At 41.4% G+C, this 16900-nt stretch overlaps 1 protein-coding gene and 1 long non-coding RNA gene across 2 annotated transcripts; both read right to left on the bottom strand.

Annotated features, from left to right (window-relative positions):
* Nucleotides 1-2091: 2091 nt before the first annotated feature.
* LOC308335820 lies at nt 2092-3855 on the bottom strand. The gene is made up of 3 exons (XR_013966100.1): nt 3813-3855; nt 3163-3283; nt 2092-2210 (listed from the first exon to the last, which is right to left on the bottom strand). It is a non-coding gene; the product is annotated as an uncharacterized lncRNA (long non-coding RNA).
* A 1506-nt stretch (nt 3856-5361) lies between these two features.
* coro1b (coronin, actin binding protein, 1B) lies at nt 5362-16839 on the bottom strand (the record flags this gene model as incomplete). Its single annotated transcript, XM_080792742.1, has 10 exons — nt 5362-6915; nt 6997-7323; nt 7448-7505; nt 7606-7751; nt 9331-9435; nt 9560-9679; nt 11250-11431; nt 13764-13893; nt 14271-14393; nt 16636-16839. 10 exons carry the CDS (start codon nt 16837-16839, stop codon nt 6793-6795), a joined length of 1518 nt encoding a protein of 505 aa, XP_080648868.1. The 3' UTR covers nt 5362-6792.
* Between the last annotated feature and the right edge of the window lie 61 nt (nt 16840-16900).

Below are 16900 nucleotides of genomic sequence, written 5' to 3'. Positions count from 1 at the left end.
ACACAGAACCAAATTCCAATCTCAAGCATATCTGGCTGGAAACAAAAATCTGGCTTGTTTACTAAGCTGTTGATAATTTTCCCTTGACAATACAGCCACTCTGAACTAAGTTTGTAAAGCAACATAATAAAATTGTACCATTTACACTAGTATATGGCACTTTTCTCCAAAGAGCTTTATCTGGATTGTACTATGTTTTTGTATGGACGTGGTGTTGGGTGCCTGCACATATGCACACATGGCATCAACGCATGGTGTTGTGTGCAGGCGCCCTACACTCTGTCTTTCGTTTTCTTTTATCCCCCTGTTCCCCTCACTGTATATATATATTTTTTCCCTTTTCGCTTCCTATATGATGAATTCCTGTTCTGTTCTTTAACTACATAGAAGTGTCTATTTGTTTGTCTCTAAATGTTTTGATGAATTGAACAATGTGGACCCTGTTGTAAACAAGTGTAAGGCTTAATTGGGTCGTCCACTCACAGTTAACAGTCTTTGTATTGAGTTTGTGCTTGAAATGTACTGTAATTCTGCAAACTGTTAATAAAGATTTCAATCAATCAATCAAGCTTTGGATTATACATTCACACATTGGACAGCAGAGGAAACCAGCACCCGTCCTGCACCATCCTGCTCAAGTTAACCCACACATGAAACACAATAGATTATGCACATGTGCTCATGCATTTCTCCCCACCCCGTCTAGACTGAGTGACCCAAAAAAAAGTGGCATTGAGCAGCATGGAGCGTTGGAGTTTGGAACCGCTGTTGGATATCAATCAATGGTCCCACCTGTTTCTAAATTGTACATAATGCAGGAGGCGGCAGGACATTGTGTTATTGAAAGTGATCATACTTCCAAACTCTGACCCTTGATACTACTGACAATAATCATCTTCACAGAATTTATTGACAGAAAGTATAGCTCATGATAACATATCTACAGCGGAATTTTTATGAAACAAAAACTTTGCAGATAATTATAGAAAGACAATTCAAGCTTTCCGTACAGCTGCAATGTTGGTCATTTAATACAATCAGATAGGACTTCTGTTTGGATGTATGGCTGGATGCACTGTATATGTATTGGTCAAGGCCAGAAAGTAGTTTTTTGCCACTCAGTAGGCAATCCGCATAACTTCCGGGTACGATGATATACTGTATCCCGTGCATAGCCTCTATTGTTAAGCAACTTGGTGACCTATCTCTTTTTGATTTTTAAACCTTTTCCCCCCTAATTTAGTCATTATGCCAATTATTTCATCCCCACACACATTTCTCACATCTCATCCTACTGACTCACCTGCCAGTGAAGAGCCCCACTGGGAGGACAGAGATTGTATATATTTACATTCACCCATTCACACACCGATGGCGGAGGAAACCATGCAAGGCACCAACCTGCACATCAGGAGCAATTAGGGGTTCAGAGTCTTGATCAAGGACACTTCGACACTAACTCTGGGGGAGCCCGGGTTCTAACAACCGGTCACTCTACCCCCTGAGCCACTGGCGCGCATGTGTTCACAGCGCAGTCGTCAGATCACTGTCCTTGTTGTCAGTTGTCTTTTCCTCAGACCAGATGGCATTCCCAGAGAACTGCTTTAGGTCTATCAACAGGCCAGTTCCTCCACCACTCTCCCTGTTTTCCTCCTCCTCCTCCTCCTTCTCCTCCTCCTCCTCCTCCTCCTCCTCCTCCTCCTCCTTCTCCTCCTCCTCCTCCTCCTCCTCCTCCTCCTCCTCCTCCTCCTCCTCCTCCTCCTCCTCCTCCTCACCTTTCTCCGCTGACCCGCCCTCTGACCTCCCCATCTCCTCTCGCTGGGCCCTGAGTTTTGCTAGCTCCCTCAGGTCACAGCCGCCCAAACTTGAGTAGTCATCCGATGGGTCTTCATCTTCTCCCTCTCTCCCATCTCTGTCATCCTCCTCTCCTGCCTCACTTTCACCTCCCCGGCTCCCCCTCTCCACATCTCTCCCTCCACCACTAGGGAGTGCATGCATTTCCTCTCCATTCTCCTCTTCGTTATTACGATTAAGCCACCAGAGAATGGCCTGCAGCACCATACGACGGACCGTGTACCGTCCATCAGAGTCTCTATTCAACTTCATGTAAAGCAAGACGAGTACCAAGATCAGGAACAAAAGGGAACAAAATAATAATGCAACTGTTCTGTCCGTTTTGGCTAAAGCGTCTTCCCCAGGTGTAGTCATGCCTAGACGACAGGGAGAAGAGAGAGGAAAAAGAAAGTAGAATAATTGTATTTCTTTTGACTTCTGGTCGAGGACGTTGATGATACATTGATTAACAATTATAAAAAAATGTGAATAGAGGGGCGCTCCCCCGCTCTTATACATCATCATACTACATCACATTTCGTGCTCAGCCAATCAAATAATTTTTTGTGTGTCTGTGTCACAGACACACAAAGGAGGCCCTAGCGCCCCTCAAAAATCGAATCGGTTGATCCACAGTATAGTTGATTTAGTCGACTAAAATGTATTTTAACGGGCCTTGATGCCGTCGTAATGGCTGATTTTACACTTGCTAGTCCCCTTCCTAACATTTTAGTCTAGTTTGTATTCGTTGACGAAATTGTCAGTATATGCAGTCTTAGTTTTAGTGACCATAGCTTAGTTTCCATTTAGTTTTCGTCAGTGAAAAAAGGTAGTCGACGAACATTTTTCCTCGTAGTTTTAGTCGACGAAATCAACACTGCGTGGTTCCAACGTGGATCTCGGACTTCACGTGGCTATTCTATGACGTCAGTCATCTATGACATATACAGTTACAGTAGGCCTACATATCTATGACGTATGACTCAATATTTGGGCAAGGTTCCAGCCCGATCAAAGCCCTATTGACTTCCATTATACAAACAATATAAACAATATTTCGAAACATATAATACAAAATTAGCTGAGATATTTCTTTGTGGATATGAAGTTTGTGCACAGGGGTTTGCGAGATTAACTCTGAACAAACTCGCATGCACGCACGCACACACTTAATAATAATAATAATAATAATAAGCAGACACATTGTACCATGCATACTTTGTCCCATGAATGTTGCAACCCCAGTGTTCACAGCATGACTGTATGTATGGTAAAAGACTTGATCTAAAGTATCAGGTTAGATGAGATATATTAATATTCTCTGTATACCTTCTTGCAAAGTTTTCTGCAAAATAAAATAAATCCTATTGTGAAATCCAACTTCTTTCAACTTCTTGTGATGTATTCCTCAGGGCGACATCCAGTGGTAGATAATAGATATATTCAGGATCTGGGGAAAAAAATATGTTCTTGTTTATAGAGGTAGCAAAGTAAATTCCAAGATAGATAGATAGATTAAATAGAATAGTCCCCACTCTTACCCCCCCCCCCCCCTCTCCACAGTATATTTGCACATACGTGAAATTTGTCCTTTGCATATATTTAACTACTAGGAGCAGTGAGCCCATGGAGTAATTAAGTCTTGCTCAGGGTCATACTACAAATTGCTGGAATCGAATTAGGGACAACCAAGCAGCATCAGTATTGACATTTACTCAGTGAGGCATAGCTGATGATCTCATATTGATTGCAGTTATGCTTTAAGTTAAAAATCTTAACCCAGTTATAATTCTGATAGTAGCACCTTCAACTTTTACCATATATAACTGATGAAAGTATACTGCGTCCTGAAGGCACTGAAATGCAATTGCATCTTTTCTAATATCATATGATCCTCCACATTCAAATACCTTAATCTGATCTACAATAAGATGTAAAATCAGAACAAAAATACAGTAGCAGCTAGTGTAAATACTCACGTATGTTGGAGATGTTGTACGGTACCACTACTTATTACACAGGGTATCCAACCAACTGTGTAGGACTAGAAACTCTTCAGGGACAGGAAACCAGCAGACACTTGCTCACAGTTTTGCTGGTTTCCTGTCTGAATGTCAGTCAGCCCAAAATGTATTTGCGTGCGGATATACAGTTATACACCTAACATTTTAGTCTTAGATCATTTGTTGGTCTTTACTGTCAGGAAATGATTTGAGGTGACAGAGGCAGAAGACTCTCATCTGTGTGGGTATAACAATACATCAGAGTATAATGATGCGTGCGTGCGTGCATGTGTGCAAAATAGATTTTGAATAGTAATAAGTGTCAAATCAACAGGTGTTTGCTGCAAACACATAAAAGACTGCATTAAATGCACAGAAAGATTAAAATAAATAAATATAACTCTTCAGAATCCTCAATACCAGTTTAACAGATACGAGCATACAACAAAAAACACTGAATGAATCAGTGTTGATGTTGAGATCAGTATTCTGAACCACATACAGTATGTGGAACAAACTCCCAGAAAATGCTCAGTTCTTTTAAATCAAAGCTAAAGTCCTTTCTGTTCTGTTGCTGCCTCATATATATAGACATATGTTCTGAACAGTGTACATTTTACAGAAGTGTATTTACAAGCAGAGGATATATTTTATATAACACTGTTGCTGGATCATGTCAGTCACAGTGAGGTTATGTCCAAGATATTTAATATTTTAATTCACCTACACAATATATTTCAAGACCAAGGAGTGCTGTTATGCTACCTTCAGTCAACGTTTACCATATAGTGCTCAAATTAAACCATGCCTATACGGATTTAATACTTCAGTTCACATACAAAATTGTCTTGGCATGACAGTGACAAGGTTCAAAGAGGTTTGTCACTTGCTAACTTACTTTTTAAACACTTGGAAATGGGGCTCATGCTACACTTTTACGTTTTATTTGTCCTCGGCTTTACGCAACTCAGCCTCATTTCAACAAGTCAGCAGTGATGCTAAAATGGAAAGCTGTTTGATCACGTTTGCACCACCACACTCACCACAGGCTCTCAGCAGGATGTGTGCTTTTTGCCTCCATTATAAGATGTGTCAGAGCTCGTGTGAAAATAGATACAGCATATAGGACCATTTTAACCACTCAAGCCATTAGAAGATTATATGAAACTATTTCGATATTGTATTGTTAAAGGAGCTTTTGTTTTGCGGAAGAAGTTTGGGAGAAGACAAAACACTGTATAATTCTGAGCTGTAGCCTATAGGCTAATGCATTATATGAATATACTGTACACATGCCGTAAGCATAAAATGGTGTCTTATAAACCAATGTGGGTTGGGAACTGTGTGCAGTTTAATAAAAAATAAATTCAAAACCAAACAAAACTGCTCCCGTTAGTCAAAACACAGATCTACGTAATGTTTGGATTATTGAGGACCATTCCACAAAAGTGACAAACTACTTAAAGTAGCACAATCTGACCCATGAGTAAATTATTCACCATAACTCCGTCTCCATAACACCATGACAGGTCATTCATTTTAATAAACAGCACAAAAAGAGGAACACATGTTTAATCAGTTTGTACAGAGAATCATTTGCTACTGGTTTACAACCACAAAGAAAAAAAAAATAGTGTCAGACAGTCAGTGCATAAATTAATGTAATTTTAGGCTACCCAAATAAATCAATAATTCCTGACATGGAATGTAGGTTACAGAATCATTAAAGTGAGTGAGGTAACAAATGAAAAAGGAATAAAAAGGGGGATAAAGAAAATAGTGTAAGAAAACAAATATATTTTTGCTGTTCTTTTAAAAATAGCACTCTAGGAGCTTTAAATGAGGGAATGTGAAAGCAACAGCGGTGGCAAAATTAACCCATAAGACTATAAACGTAGGCGCGTGACTTGTTTCACTTCATTCACATTATAAAAATGTCTCACTTCATTGTCACTGCCTTTTGCACTGGAATGAATCACTTATTGAACCGTCTGAATAACATTATGTTTTAAATGACATGGTCAAAAGTCAGTAACCGGTTTCTTGCACCGATATTAAATCACTGGAGTTTAGCATGTTATTTTTTTTTATGATGCAGACCTGCTCTTCATTCACCCATGTGAGATAAGATTACAGAAATCTAACCTCTGTGACATCGCATCTGCAAAGTTGTTCTCTCGATAAGAGCACAAATGCCACCTTCCGGCTTGAACAGAAAAAAAAAAAGATCACACAAATTTACAGTATACACATGATTTCAACTACATTTTCATCAATTCTCATTCACGTTCCACTATCAGAGTCATTGTTGTCTATTCTTGGCAGACAGAGATTCCTACTTCCTACCCATCATCACGTTTATGAAATGATTAAAAAAAAAAAAGCACAAGCCAATAATGTATGAAACCACGTATGGTATGACACAATGTTAAGATTCAGCAGCTTATCAATCACTAATGGATATAATAATGTGTATCCATTAGTGACGTTAGTGCCATCCAGGGTGCCACATCAAACATTCATTCAGAGGTACAGTAACTGCTGTACCGCTGCGATGTGTAAACTTTACCAAAAGTCCATCAAAATTATGTGTTTTGGTGATTTTACCAAAGCTATTCATACATCTAAATCCAAAAGCTGTTCTATATGCAACCACAAAGGTGTTATTTTTAATGCTCCAATAAAAACAAATGCATTTAAGTTACAGTATGCAGTTGACATCCCTTTTCACTCACAGCCTAATCAAATAATCATGGAAACATATTGTGGTCTTTTTAGTCCTTCACTATCGTTGACCTTGTTCTAGGCAACTGTGATTCACAGTTACAGTAAAGTCACTAACCTACACTTCAAACTACATTCTCCAACACGCACAGCTTTAAGGGTACTGTTGATTCTAGTAAGGCTATGGTGTGTGTGGAGTTTAGGCAGAAGGCCCCTTTGGGCTCCTCGCCGCTCATACGTCCCCGTCTTCGATGCGCGCCAACTGCCTCTCCAGGAGCTCGATTCTCTGGCTCTGAGCGAGCACCACCGCACGCAAGGCCTTCATCTCCGCTAGCAACTCGTTCAGCACGTCGTCCTGGAAAGCGAGATGAAACCTAAGTAAAATGTCACAAACTAGGTCAAATAATGACACCTTAATTTGTCATTCACCACCTACCTCTCTCTTTGGCCGCTCCGTCCCGTCCGTCTCTTTGGCCATCACCTTGGGCTGTGGCACGACCTCTGCTTCCGTTTCCCTGGTAGATGTGGTTGTTGTTGTTGTTGTTACGCCCACTGGAGGCTGGGTTGCCCCAGAGTCCTGTGAAGAAGCCACCCTGGGTTTGCCCCTGAGGGTGTCTCTGTGCTTGGAGGTAGGAGCGCTGTACCCTCCACTCAGGGATATCAACAGGGGTGAGGCGTCCTGCCCAGCAATCCACTCCTCGGCCAGGAGAGAAGGCTCCATGCTGGCTGTGTCTGGGTAGAGGTCTCCTTGGAATAGATCTGACTGGGGTCACAAGGGTAAATCAAATCAGCAGAGTAAACTGTGCGCCTTGAATGCAATTCTATTGTGTGGTGATATTTATGTAATTCCTAAGATGTTTTATGTATTTATTAGAGTCACAGCTTACCTTTCGTGGCACAGTCATGGAGATTGGTTCAACTTTCCTTTCATGCAGCTTGTAAAACCTGCAAAAATTCCAGAGGAGATTGTGGAAACAATTTGCAAGGTTATGAAAGAATTAAGTGCAAAGGATAACGTGAATGTAATCTCAGAAAATTCTCTCACCTGGCAATTTCACACTTGTTCACATCGACACCTCTTTTACTGAGAAACCCTGAACCTCTCTGGGGCTCTTTGCTGCTATACAAGCTGAGGAAATGAAGGTATGGCGACTCGTCTGTCACCTCAAAGTACCGGATGGTGCAGTCGCCCTGAATGAGAGGCAGATTGGTAGGATGGATCATGAATAGAAGGGACACTTTAGGCCCGTTTAGTGGCTTGCTTCCATTCAAGAAACAACATTCTATAAATGTCTTCTACATCCTGACAGTTTTCTGAAAAAGCTATGTTTCTATGTCAGTGGTTCTTCGGTTTTTCAAAAATAGCAGACCTACAAGCTCGTAAGCTATGAGCTTGTAGGTCTGCTATTTTTCAATAGCTAAAGCATAACATAGTGCTAACACCAAAAGGGGTTCCCACCCAAAATGGGATAACAGACAAGCGACAACAACAGAAGACACACAAACAAGTGCATGCATTAAAAAGCCACTTCTATCGTAAAATACCACTATTTTGTTTTCATTATGATTACCCCCTCGCACTCGTAGATACAAATCTGTTCTAACAGTCTCTAATAGTTTTGGACACACACACACACACACAGCAGTGTGCAGAGCGAGAGCAACAGAGTGAGAGAGAGAGAGATAAAAACATGGTGACATCGCATCTAATCATCTTTTAGTGACCCACAGTCCTACACTAGTGGCTCTTATATAAAACTGTGTTGTTTGTACATTTGTACACAACTTTTTCAAAAATAATAAATCGGATTAGGGGATCATCTTCACTGCTGCTGCTGAATATAAATAATACGGGTTACACTCCATGTGCAAGGATGTTTTGCGTGATGTGTTTTTTTTCTTCAGATTTCGGATCTGCAAAACGAAATGCAGCGGAAGAAAAACGTACCAATGAGCAACCACCTTAACACTTAAAAAATTCCACTTTGTCAATTTCAAACAATCTGTGATCTTACAATTCCCATGATGCATTTCACAGGCAATTACCAGCCTTAAAAAAAGGTCTCTGGCTGCATTACATCAACCTGATTTATATTCTTTTAAGTCAAGGTCACGATTTGACATAAATGGTGGACAAGGACAATGTCACGGGCCCGAAGGTAGTGGCTAAAATCCATGAAGACGTGGACCCTGAGGGGTCCTTGAGGGAGTTCCAGGGGGTCCCCAGCTAAATAATAGTGTACAAATGGAATAAAACTGACCCATTTGGTTCCATTTGTACACTCACTCAGAGTTAAATACATTTTACAATATAAATTGGGGCCCCAGAGATAGAAATGCCATTAAATGGGGGTCCGTAGCCTAATTCAGGTCAAACTGGGGGTCCTTGAAATGAAATTGGTTGAAAATCTCTGGTAGAGCTATAAAAACCTTCTCATTGGGGGTCCCTGGCATATCTTTTCAAATGGGGGGGTCCACTAATTACTTTAGTGTCAATTTGGGGGTCCTTGACATTAAAAGGTTTGGGAAACATGCTGATCTGCTAAGCGGAACATCGCGCAAGGGCCAACCAAGTGGCTAGAAAGACCATGCTGAAACTGAAAGCCTACAGATTTGCAACTTGTAAACAGCAACCGTATCCATCGACAGCCTTTTAAAACAATCTTTGAGCTAGGCATTGAACCCCTGCCGGCTCACTCATTGTACATTACATTCAGTAAGAGCATCAGCTAAATTCCTAAAAAAGTGAAGTAAATGTGAATCAATGTACCTTTCCACACAGGTAGACCATATTTGTATCGGGGTCGTAGTAGGGCTGAAGAACCCCATTGCTGGTGTCCATCTCCTGAACTGCCATTGGCTCAGCGAGGTCTTTCTGCATGAGAAACAGTTTAAAAACAGTTTACTTCTAGAAAGTGGACACCGTATATCTCCTGATAATATGATATAATACAGATCAGGTGAGGTGAGCAGTCATACAGTACATATACAGTACATACCGTGTCCCACAGAGCCACCTGTCTCTCACTCATGCGGCTGAAGCCTGTAGTCAGAATCTTCCCATCGTTAAGGAACACGGCTCTCATTGGCCTGGTTCCATCATGGACCTTCTCTCTCACCTAAGAACCGTTGCATACATGAAAGGATTGGGCTCAGATCAGGCACTAAGCGGATAAGAGTAATCATATGAATTTATATTGTTTTGGTATAACATTGACATTTTTTAAAACATTAAAAAAAAGAAGAAAAAAGTATTGTATCAAAATATAAGTAAAAAGTAAACAACCGGACCAATTTTTACTTATTTTAGTTTCTTTTCGTAATTTTTCACAGACCGCAATCAAGAGGCTTTCTGTCTGTGCATTGCGTTGAGTTGATGTTATGAAATGAAACAATGCACAAAACTGACGTGCATTAACCCTAGAACACTAAACATATATTTAGTTATACCATTGCTAAACACGGGTATTTTACCCAATTTAAAATATTCCATAAAAAAAAAGATCAAAAGTACAGCAGTTCATGGAAACTTGAGGTACTCTTCTTTAATATGTCTTAGTTTTTTTTGCATTCATTTGATACACAAATAATTACGATTGGGGCGCCCGCTGGCCTTGCGGTCCGGGCACATGCCACATATAGCCTCTGGCCTGACAATGCGGCACGTGTTCGAGTCCCGTTCATGACGACCTCAAATTTACAGCGAAATTAATTACATTTAATCATTTTATACTCGATGATTATGCTAAATAATTGCGATTATCTAAAATAATTGTGATTAGGCCTAGCTGTGTCTTTTATTGAAATCTGAAATGTAAGTGTTTATGCTGAGTTACAAGGAGAGTGTATTTAGTTTGACTTTTAATCATGGCTTTTGTGTTCCCAATTTAGTTCTCACCATTGTAATCTGCAGGTGTAAACAACTACAAGCCTAGCCTGGCATGCCACCAGACTAATATCACTGTGCCGAGGGCAATTTATCATTGCAATGGCAGATCTGTCTGGTTTCCGGGCTACTACATGCCTCCCCTGGTATGTTTTTGTAAATATTGTGCTCGTTCTTGGCGACAACATAGTGAACCAACACCAGGATGGATAGATGGCCCAAATACCTTACAAGGACAAGGAAAATGTTGTGAACAAACACGGCTGTGCTTAGATACTTTGAACGTTATGTCTCTGCGCCTGTGCGCCGTACAGCCGAGATCCAAGCCATTCTACGTCTTTTTGTAAACTCGTCAATCTGGGTTCCTTGATGCTGTCTCCATGCTGGAAAGCTGAAAATCTAATTCCGTTTTCTGGCTCATTCCCTCGACGTGACCTGCTGTGGCACTTATTTAGTCTGCTAAATAAGTCTGCACCATTGTGAGGTCAGTTAAAAAAAAAGAACGTATACAAGCACACCGGATAGTCGCTCAATGTAAACAAACCAGACAAGCCAAAAAGTATGGCGGCCGCTACCGCGTGACGTGACACATATGTTGACGCCCCCTCAAGGAGATTTTGGTACGCTCCATTACCGCTGAACAGGTGAGGCTAGTGCGGGGAAAAAGGACACTCGCAATAGAGTTTATCAAAGTGCCCGGCGGCACTGCTGCTCAACTGAACCCTGGTCTCACCAGATGGATGTCCCCTGATTATATTTATTTTGTATACATTTGCATACACGGAGAGAGAAGTATTAGTCACCTTGAGTACGGTACCCCTCCGGGGATCAATGACACGTAGAGCCTTGTCCTTGCAGACGGTGCAGATAGCGCTGCCATCCTTGTTCCAGCAGACGCTGTAGATCATGTCTGGGTGCGAGTCACCCAACTGGTAAATAAGCTCTCCCGTGCCAACATCCCAGACACACATCAGATTGTCGCAGCCTAGGTGAGCGAGGGAAAGAGAGGGGAAGGGGGAGAGAGAGACAACGTGTAGTTTTCAATAAGCTTGCTGCAAATTGACATAAGAAATATGAAACATGCATTATGAGATTCTACCTACCTATAAAAGGCCTAGTTAACCCATTTTGACCTGAGATCAGATTCCAAAAATGTCTTCTACAACCTGACAGTTTTCTGAAAAAGCTATGTTTCTGTCAGTCGTTCTTCGATTTTTCAAAAATAGCAGACCTACAAGCTCTGAGCTTGTAGATCTGCTATTTTTCAATAGCTGAAGCATAACATAATGCTAACAGCAAAAGGGGTTCCCGCCCAAAATGGGTTAATGTGAATGCTTCTAGTGTGCGGTTTTCAGTGCATTGCTAGTGGCAGCAAGGGTAAAACTGTATGTCTACTTGGGTTCTTAACCTGCAGCTGGTTTCCTCTTCGGATTGAGAGAAGTAGCACTATAAATCACATTGCATAGCTCTTTCCCGCTATGATAATACAGTAGCTAGGTAATTGACTTGGCTTTGGTGTAAAATAGTGAGTGACCACAGACCATGTTGTCTACTAAATAATCGGAACATGGCATTTAGAAATACCACAGGGTAATCATACTGAAGGATTACATGTTCTTTATTTCTCTCCCAATTAGATTTTCAGACCCCAGAATGTTAGAAATATAACACTTAACATTCAAATGGAAATGTGACCCTTAACTACATTGTGCTTTTAACTAGTATTGCATACTGTTTATTGTCGAAGAGAGAAATTCAATTCCTTGCCTGTATAATGCAGGAGGGGTTGAGTTGGCTGTCATAGAACACCAACTGAGAAAGCTACGCCCTCAATTCTCACTATTATGTTGGTTTGGTCTAATAATGTCAAATGAGGATCAGAATAATTTATATTGCCAGGTAGGTTTGCACACACAAGGCCAAGTCTGTGAGGCACTAAATAATTACATTAAGACATATTTACAGTACAAAGTAAGTTCTCAAAAATATTAAGGTAACGTTAAAGATAAAAATCACACCTGTGTGAAGTGAGGGACGCTCTTATCATCTATTGCCGCATTGTTAACACTCCGATTGCCCGGGGACCGGGGTTATTTAATCCATTAAATCGACGGACCAGCTGTAGAGCGATCCGATCGGTTTTCATATCAATATAAACTTCGACTTTTGGCGCTGGGTACCAATAGAAAGGACGGTGAACTTCAACCTGGGCGATTGGGGTGTTAATGGGAATTTTTGTGTAGGACCGAAATAGACATTTGCTCGTCTACATATGAAGTAGATTTGGGTAGGACAAAAATACCGATTTGCTCAGACGTAAATTCTCCATTCATTGTCAGTGGCATTTAATGTTTGTGTTAGGACAAAAATCTACACTATAGCTGTATAAAGGAGGGGCAAGTGGCCCTCAAAAATAGGCGCTAGTATAGACAGTGTGTGTGTGTGTGTGTGGGGTAGAGTAGTAAATACTACTAATAATACCATCTGTTGGTTGCCATGATCAACAAAGAAAAACTGGTATCGGTTCAGACTTTTGTTCAAAGTTACTTTCCAAGATGTTGATAAACTGGAACGGTGACTTACGTCACAACTTGCAAAAGGTGCTATAGCTCTGAACTAAAAATAGTCACGTCACAAAATGTAGTCATACCACCACACACCATAAAAGTTTAATCTTGCCCAACATATTTTAAAGGTTACTTCCCGTATGTCAACGAGTCCCATAGCTTGAATACAAGGGCGAGTGTCGCTGATCTTAACCCATTCTGACCTGAGATCAGATTCATACGAGGTTTCCACTGGACACACACTGGTCTGATTAACCCATTCTGACCTGAGATCAGATTCTAAAAATGTCAGTCGTTCTTCGATTTTTCAAAAATAGCAGACCTACAAGCTCGTAGCGCGCCACTCGGTGGCGCGCTATGAGCTTGTAGATCTGCTATTTTTCAATAGCTAAAGCATAACGTAACGCTAACACCGAAAGGGGTGCCCGCCCAGAATGGGTTAAATATACGGGGGTGGAGGACTGGAACAAAATCCCAAGGGAAATTAAATTTGCCCAGTCCTTGAACATTTTTTAAAATATGTTGAAAAACTGGCTGATGGGCAAGCTAGAATAGTGCTGTATTTATCTATTTATTATGTATTTATTGTTTTGTCAACGCATGTTCTTTCTATAACCATATGCTGTATTTATTTATTTGGACCACAATGGAATTAAGTCTTTGACTTTTTGTGCAATCCTGAAAATTCTGTACTGCTCTTTTTTTAACTGTATCTTGAATATATCAACAAACAAAAAACGGAGGTTATACCTGCAGTCAGGAGAATGTTTAATGCCGTTGGATGCCAGGCCAAGATCCCCACTCGTTTACTGTGACCCTCAAGGGTCACGGCAGCATCAGTGATGGGAGCAGTCAGGCCACCGTCGGGAATGTGCCACACCTACAAACAAGACGCCGGTGAACACACACTTGCTATATATATTTATTTCACAAAATGCACATAATTAAGGAGTAGTACAGTTGAAACCTTTAATTCAAGAGAATGGTCAGTACCATTGTTGTTATAATGTCATAACGTGTCGCATCGTGACTTGTAAGATTTGTATTTTCAAAACGTTCTGAAACATCTTGAATAACTACAACATAACTTTGAAAATATGCAACACAAAACTTCTCTGAAGTCGGCCCCCGGCATCAATTCTTTTCAAATTGGTGTCAACTACATTATATATATATATATAATTTGGGGGTGCTTCACATGAAAATGTTAAGAGAATAACTGATAAGACTATGCAAGACTGTAACACTGTCACGTACCTTTACAGTGCAGTCCTCTGAGGCACTTGCAATAATATTGTCATCATGAGGGCACCACTGGATGTCCAGCACAGGCGCGGCATGTCCACAAACCGTGGGTGAAGACTGGTCAATTCTGCCACTCTGTGGGGGGTAAAAAGTTTCGTTTTATTTCCCTTTTTTTTTTAACATATTCCCTCCCGTTACTATAGTCGGGATCGTGAGGCCAGTGCCAGAGTAACGCACGAAAAGCACGAAAGAAGAGACCACTTGCGCCCGACCCGGAAGTGATAGCCCTTCATATTTGAGCCACATCTAATCCTGAATCTGAGCATGCTAGACATAATTCCCGACGCAGCTGGGTTGTTCAGTATATATTTATTATTAGGAACCATGTGTGGGTGCCACCGCCATTATGTTTTGGAGGGGTGACCAATGACCATGCCATGTCGTGTCGTGTCATACGTTTGTCTTGTTTTTGTTTCAAACTTGATTCAGGTTATGTGGTTTGTAACTATCAGTGTCACTTCCCTGTTAGCATAGGTCTATACAATTTATTTTTCTTTTATGCTACCACAATATTTTGCATATAGTGGTCATAACATTTATATGTACATGTTATCTCTTTGGTATGTTCCGTATGGTCAGGGTGTGTCACATATACTGTCATATTATTTGATTTACTGTATACCCTGAAATCTTGAATAAACAAAACTGTGGGAAAAAAAAAAGATGAAAAAAGATTGAGCCACATCCTCATTCTAGGCTGTGTATCCACGCACGATGCATTGACTTTCTTAGCGCGATCAAAGATTAGGGTTTTATAAGGTCCCAAAGATCACAGTTTGTTTCATTTTGAGGAGAAAAGGGACAATTAAGTAACTAATTGAGGTACTGAGGTGCAGTTCCTGTCCACCAACACCAGCGTGTGTTACACCACATGCGGCTGCATCTGCCTAACTGGCAGGTGAACCACCCGTTGTCAGCAGTGACTACATAGAAGTGTGCTGGAATTGGTATAACTAAATAAAAAACAATATTGACAACTACAAAGATATTATGCATAGCCGGGCATGTAAATGCCAATGGCCAGCAGCAGCTCTGTCTGTAGTCATGTGATGAAGATGTATCATTTCTCATATTCCATTCCTTTTGGCTTTCAAAGTTTGTGGGGTGGCCCGTTTGTTTGGCACAAAATGCCACACATCATGAATACAAACTCACGATTGCTGTGAAACTTTTCTTTTCGGGGACGTATCAATTCAATCCAAATTAGCTGTATAGAGCGTCGCAGTCCCACCCCCTTTCAGAACGACAAGTGGCCCATGAAATGAATCCCAATGCATTTTGCCCATAGGCTTTTCTTAAAGTAGTTATTTAAAGACGGTTACGCCGCGGACAAAGCCAACTCGGATCGTGACAAATCATGACAATGAACACAATATTTTGGCCCGATCAAATCATTAGAAAGAAGAAAATAAAGGCAGGAGACAAGACTATTTGTTTTGTTCTTTTCTTTTGTTCTATTCTTCTTATAAATTATTTGATCGGCCCAAAACATAGTGTTCATTCACTTCATTGTCATGATTTGTCACGATCCGAGTTGGCTTTGTCCGCGGCGTAACCGTCTTTAAATAAATACTTTAAGAAAAGCCTATGGGCAAAATGCATTGGGATTCATTTCCTGGGCCACTCGTCGTTCTGAAAGGGGGTGGGACTGCGATGCTCTATACTATAGGCATGAGGAAACAAACAATTACATTGCCAAAGCAAAAGTGGCTGGGAAAGAGGGAGTCGCGCCTCTGATTGGCCTAACGAACATCCCCTACTGTGACGCACATGGACGCTTGGAAAGCTTCCGGTATGCTTTGTAATGAATCTCATGAAAGCTTTGCCTCCATGTTGCCTTCAAGAGAGACTCACATCTACCCGTATATGCCTATGGTCTCACCTACGCCGACGGTGGAAGGAAGTAGTGGGATTTTGGCGGAAATGACGTTGGCACTTTACAAATCTGTTTACATTCTCCGTGAATGGAAACAAGCGTTGCGATTGGTCGAAAAATATCGTACCCGGCGGAAATACACCCGACGGATGTGCCAGCCAGACACTTTTCTGCCGATCCACTCTCAGCCTTTAGGCTGTGACCAGGCTTTTCTCTTTGCAGATGAGTAAAGGCCTATTCATAGTCTGGATTTCGGTGGTGAGCTGACCACCACTCCGGTGGTGAGCTGACCACCGGAGCTGAAATAACGTTGATCGGTGGTGGTTTGCTCTTCACCGCGGCTTGTGATGTCATGTTGTAGTTCGGTGGTCACCTCACCACCGAGAATCCAGACTATGTATGAGCCATAAGACTCGCTGGTACCGAGGCTAGAGGTCTCACCTTGTTAAGTGGCACAACAAGGAAGGCCCCTCCTCCGCCTGCTTCGATGATGACAGCGATGAACTTTGGGTTGACCGCGCAAAGAGGACTGTCCCATGTCACGCGGGAGACCCGGACATCGTCTATGCAATGCTCCGCCTTCCATGCCTGGGCGAAGACGTGACGAAACTTGCTCTGCCTGACCACACCTCTTCGGAAAGACATGACTGTGGAAGACAAATATGATGCACACAAATTCAGTGACTAAGAGGAAAACACATGTGAT

The sequence above is a fragment of the Protomyctophum bolini genome (assembly GCF_963924005.1).
Source record: "Protomyctophum bolini genome assembly, chromosome: 20".
Lineage (NCBI taxonomy): Eukaryota > Metazoa > Chordata > Actinopteri > Myctophiformes > Myctophidae > Protomyctophum > Protomyctophum bolini.
Note: the sequence above shows the minus strand (reverse complement) of the source record. Positions and strands in the feature narration are given on the sequence as shown.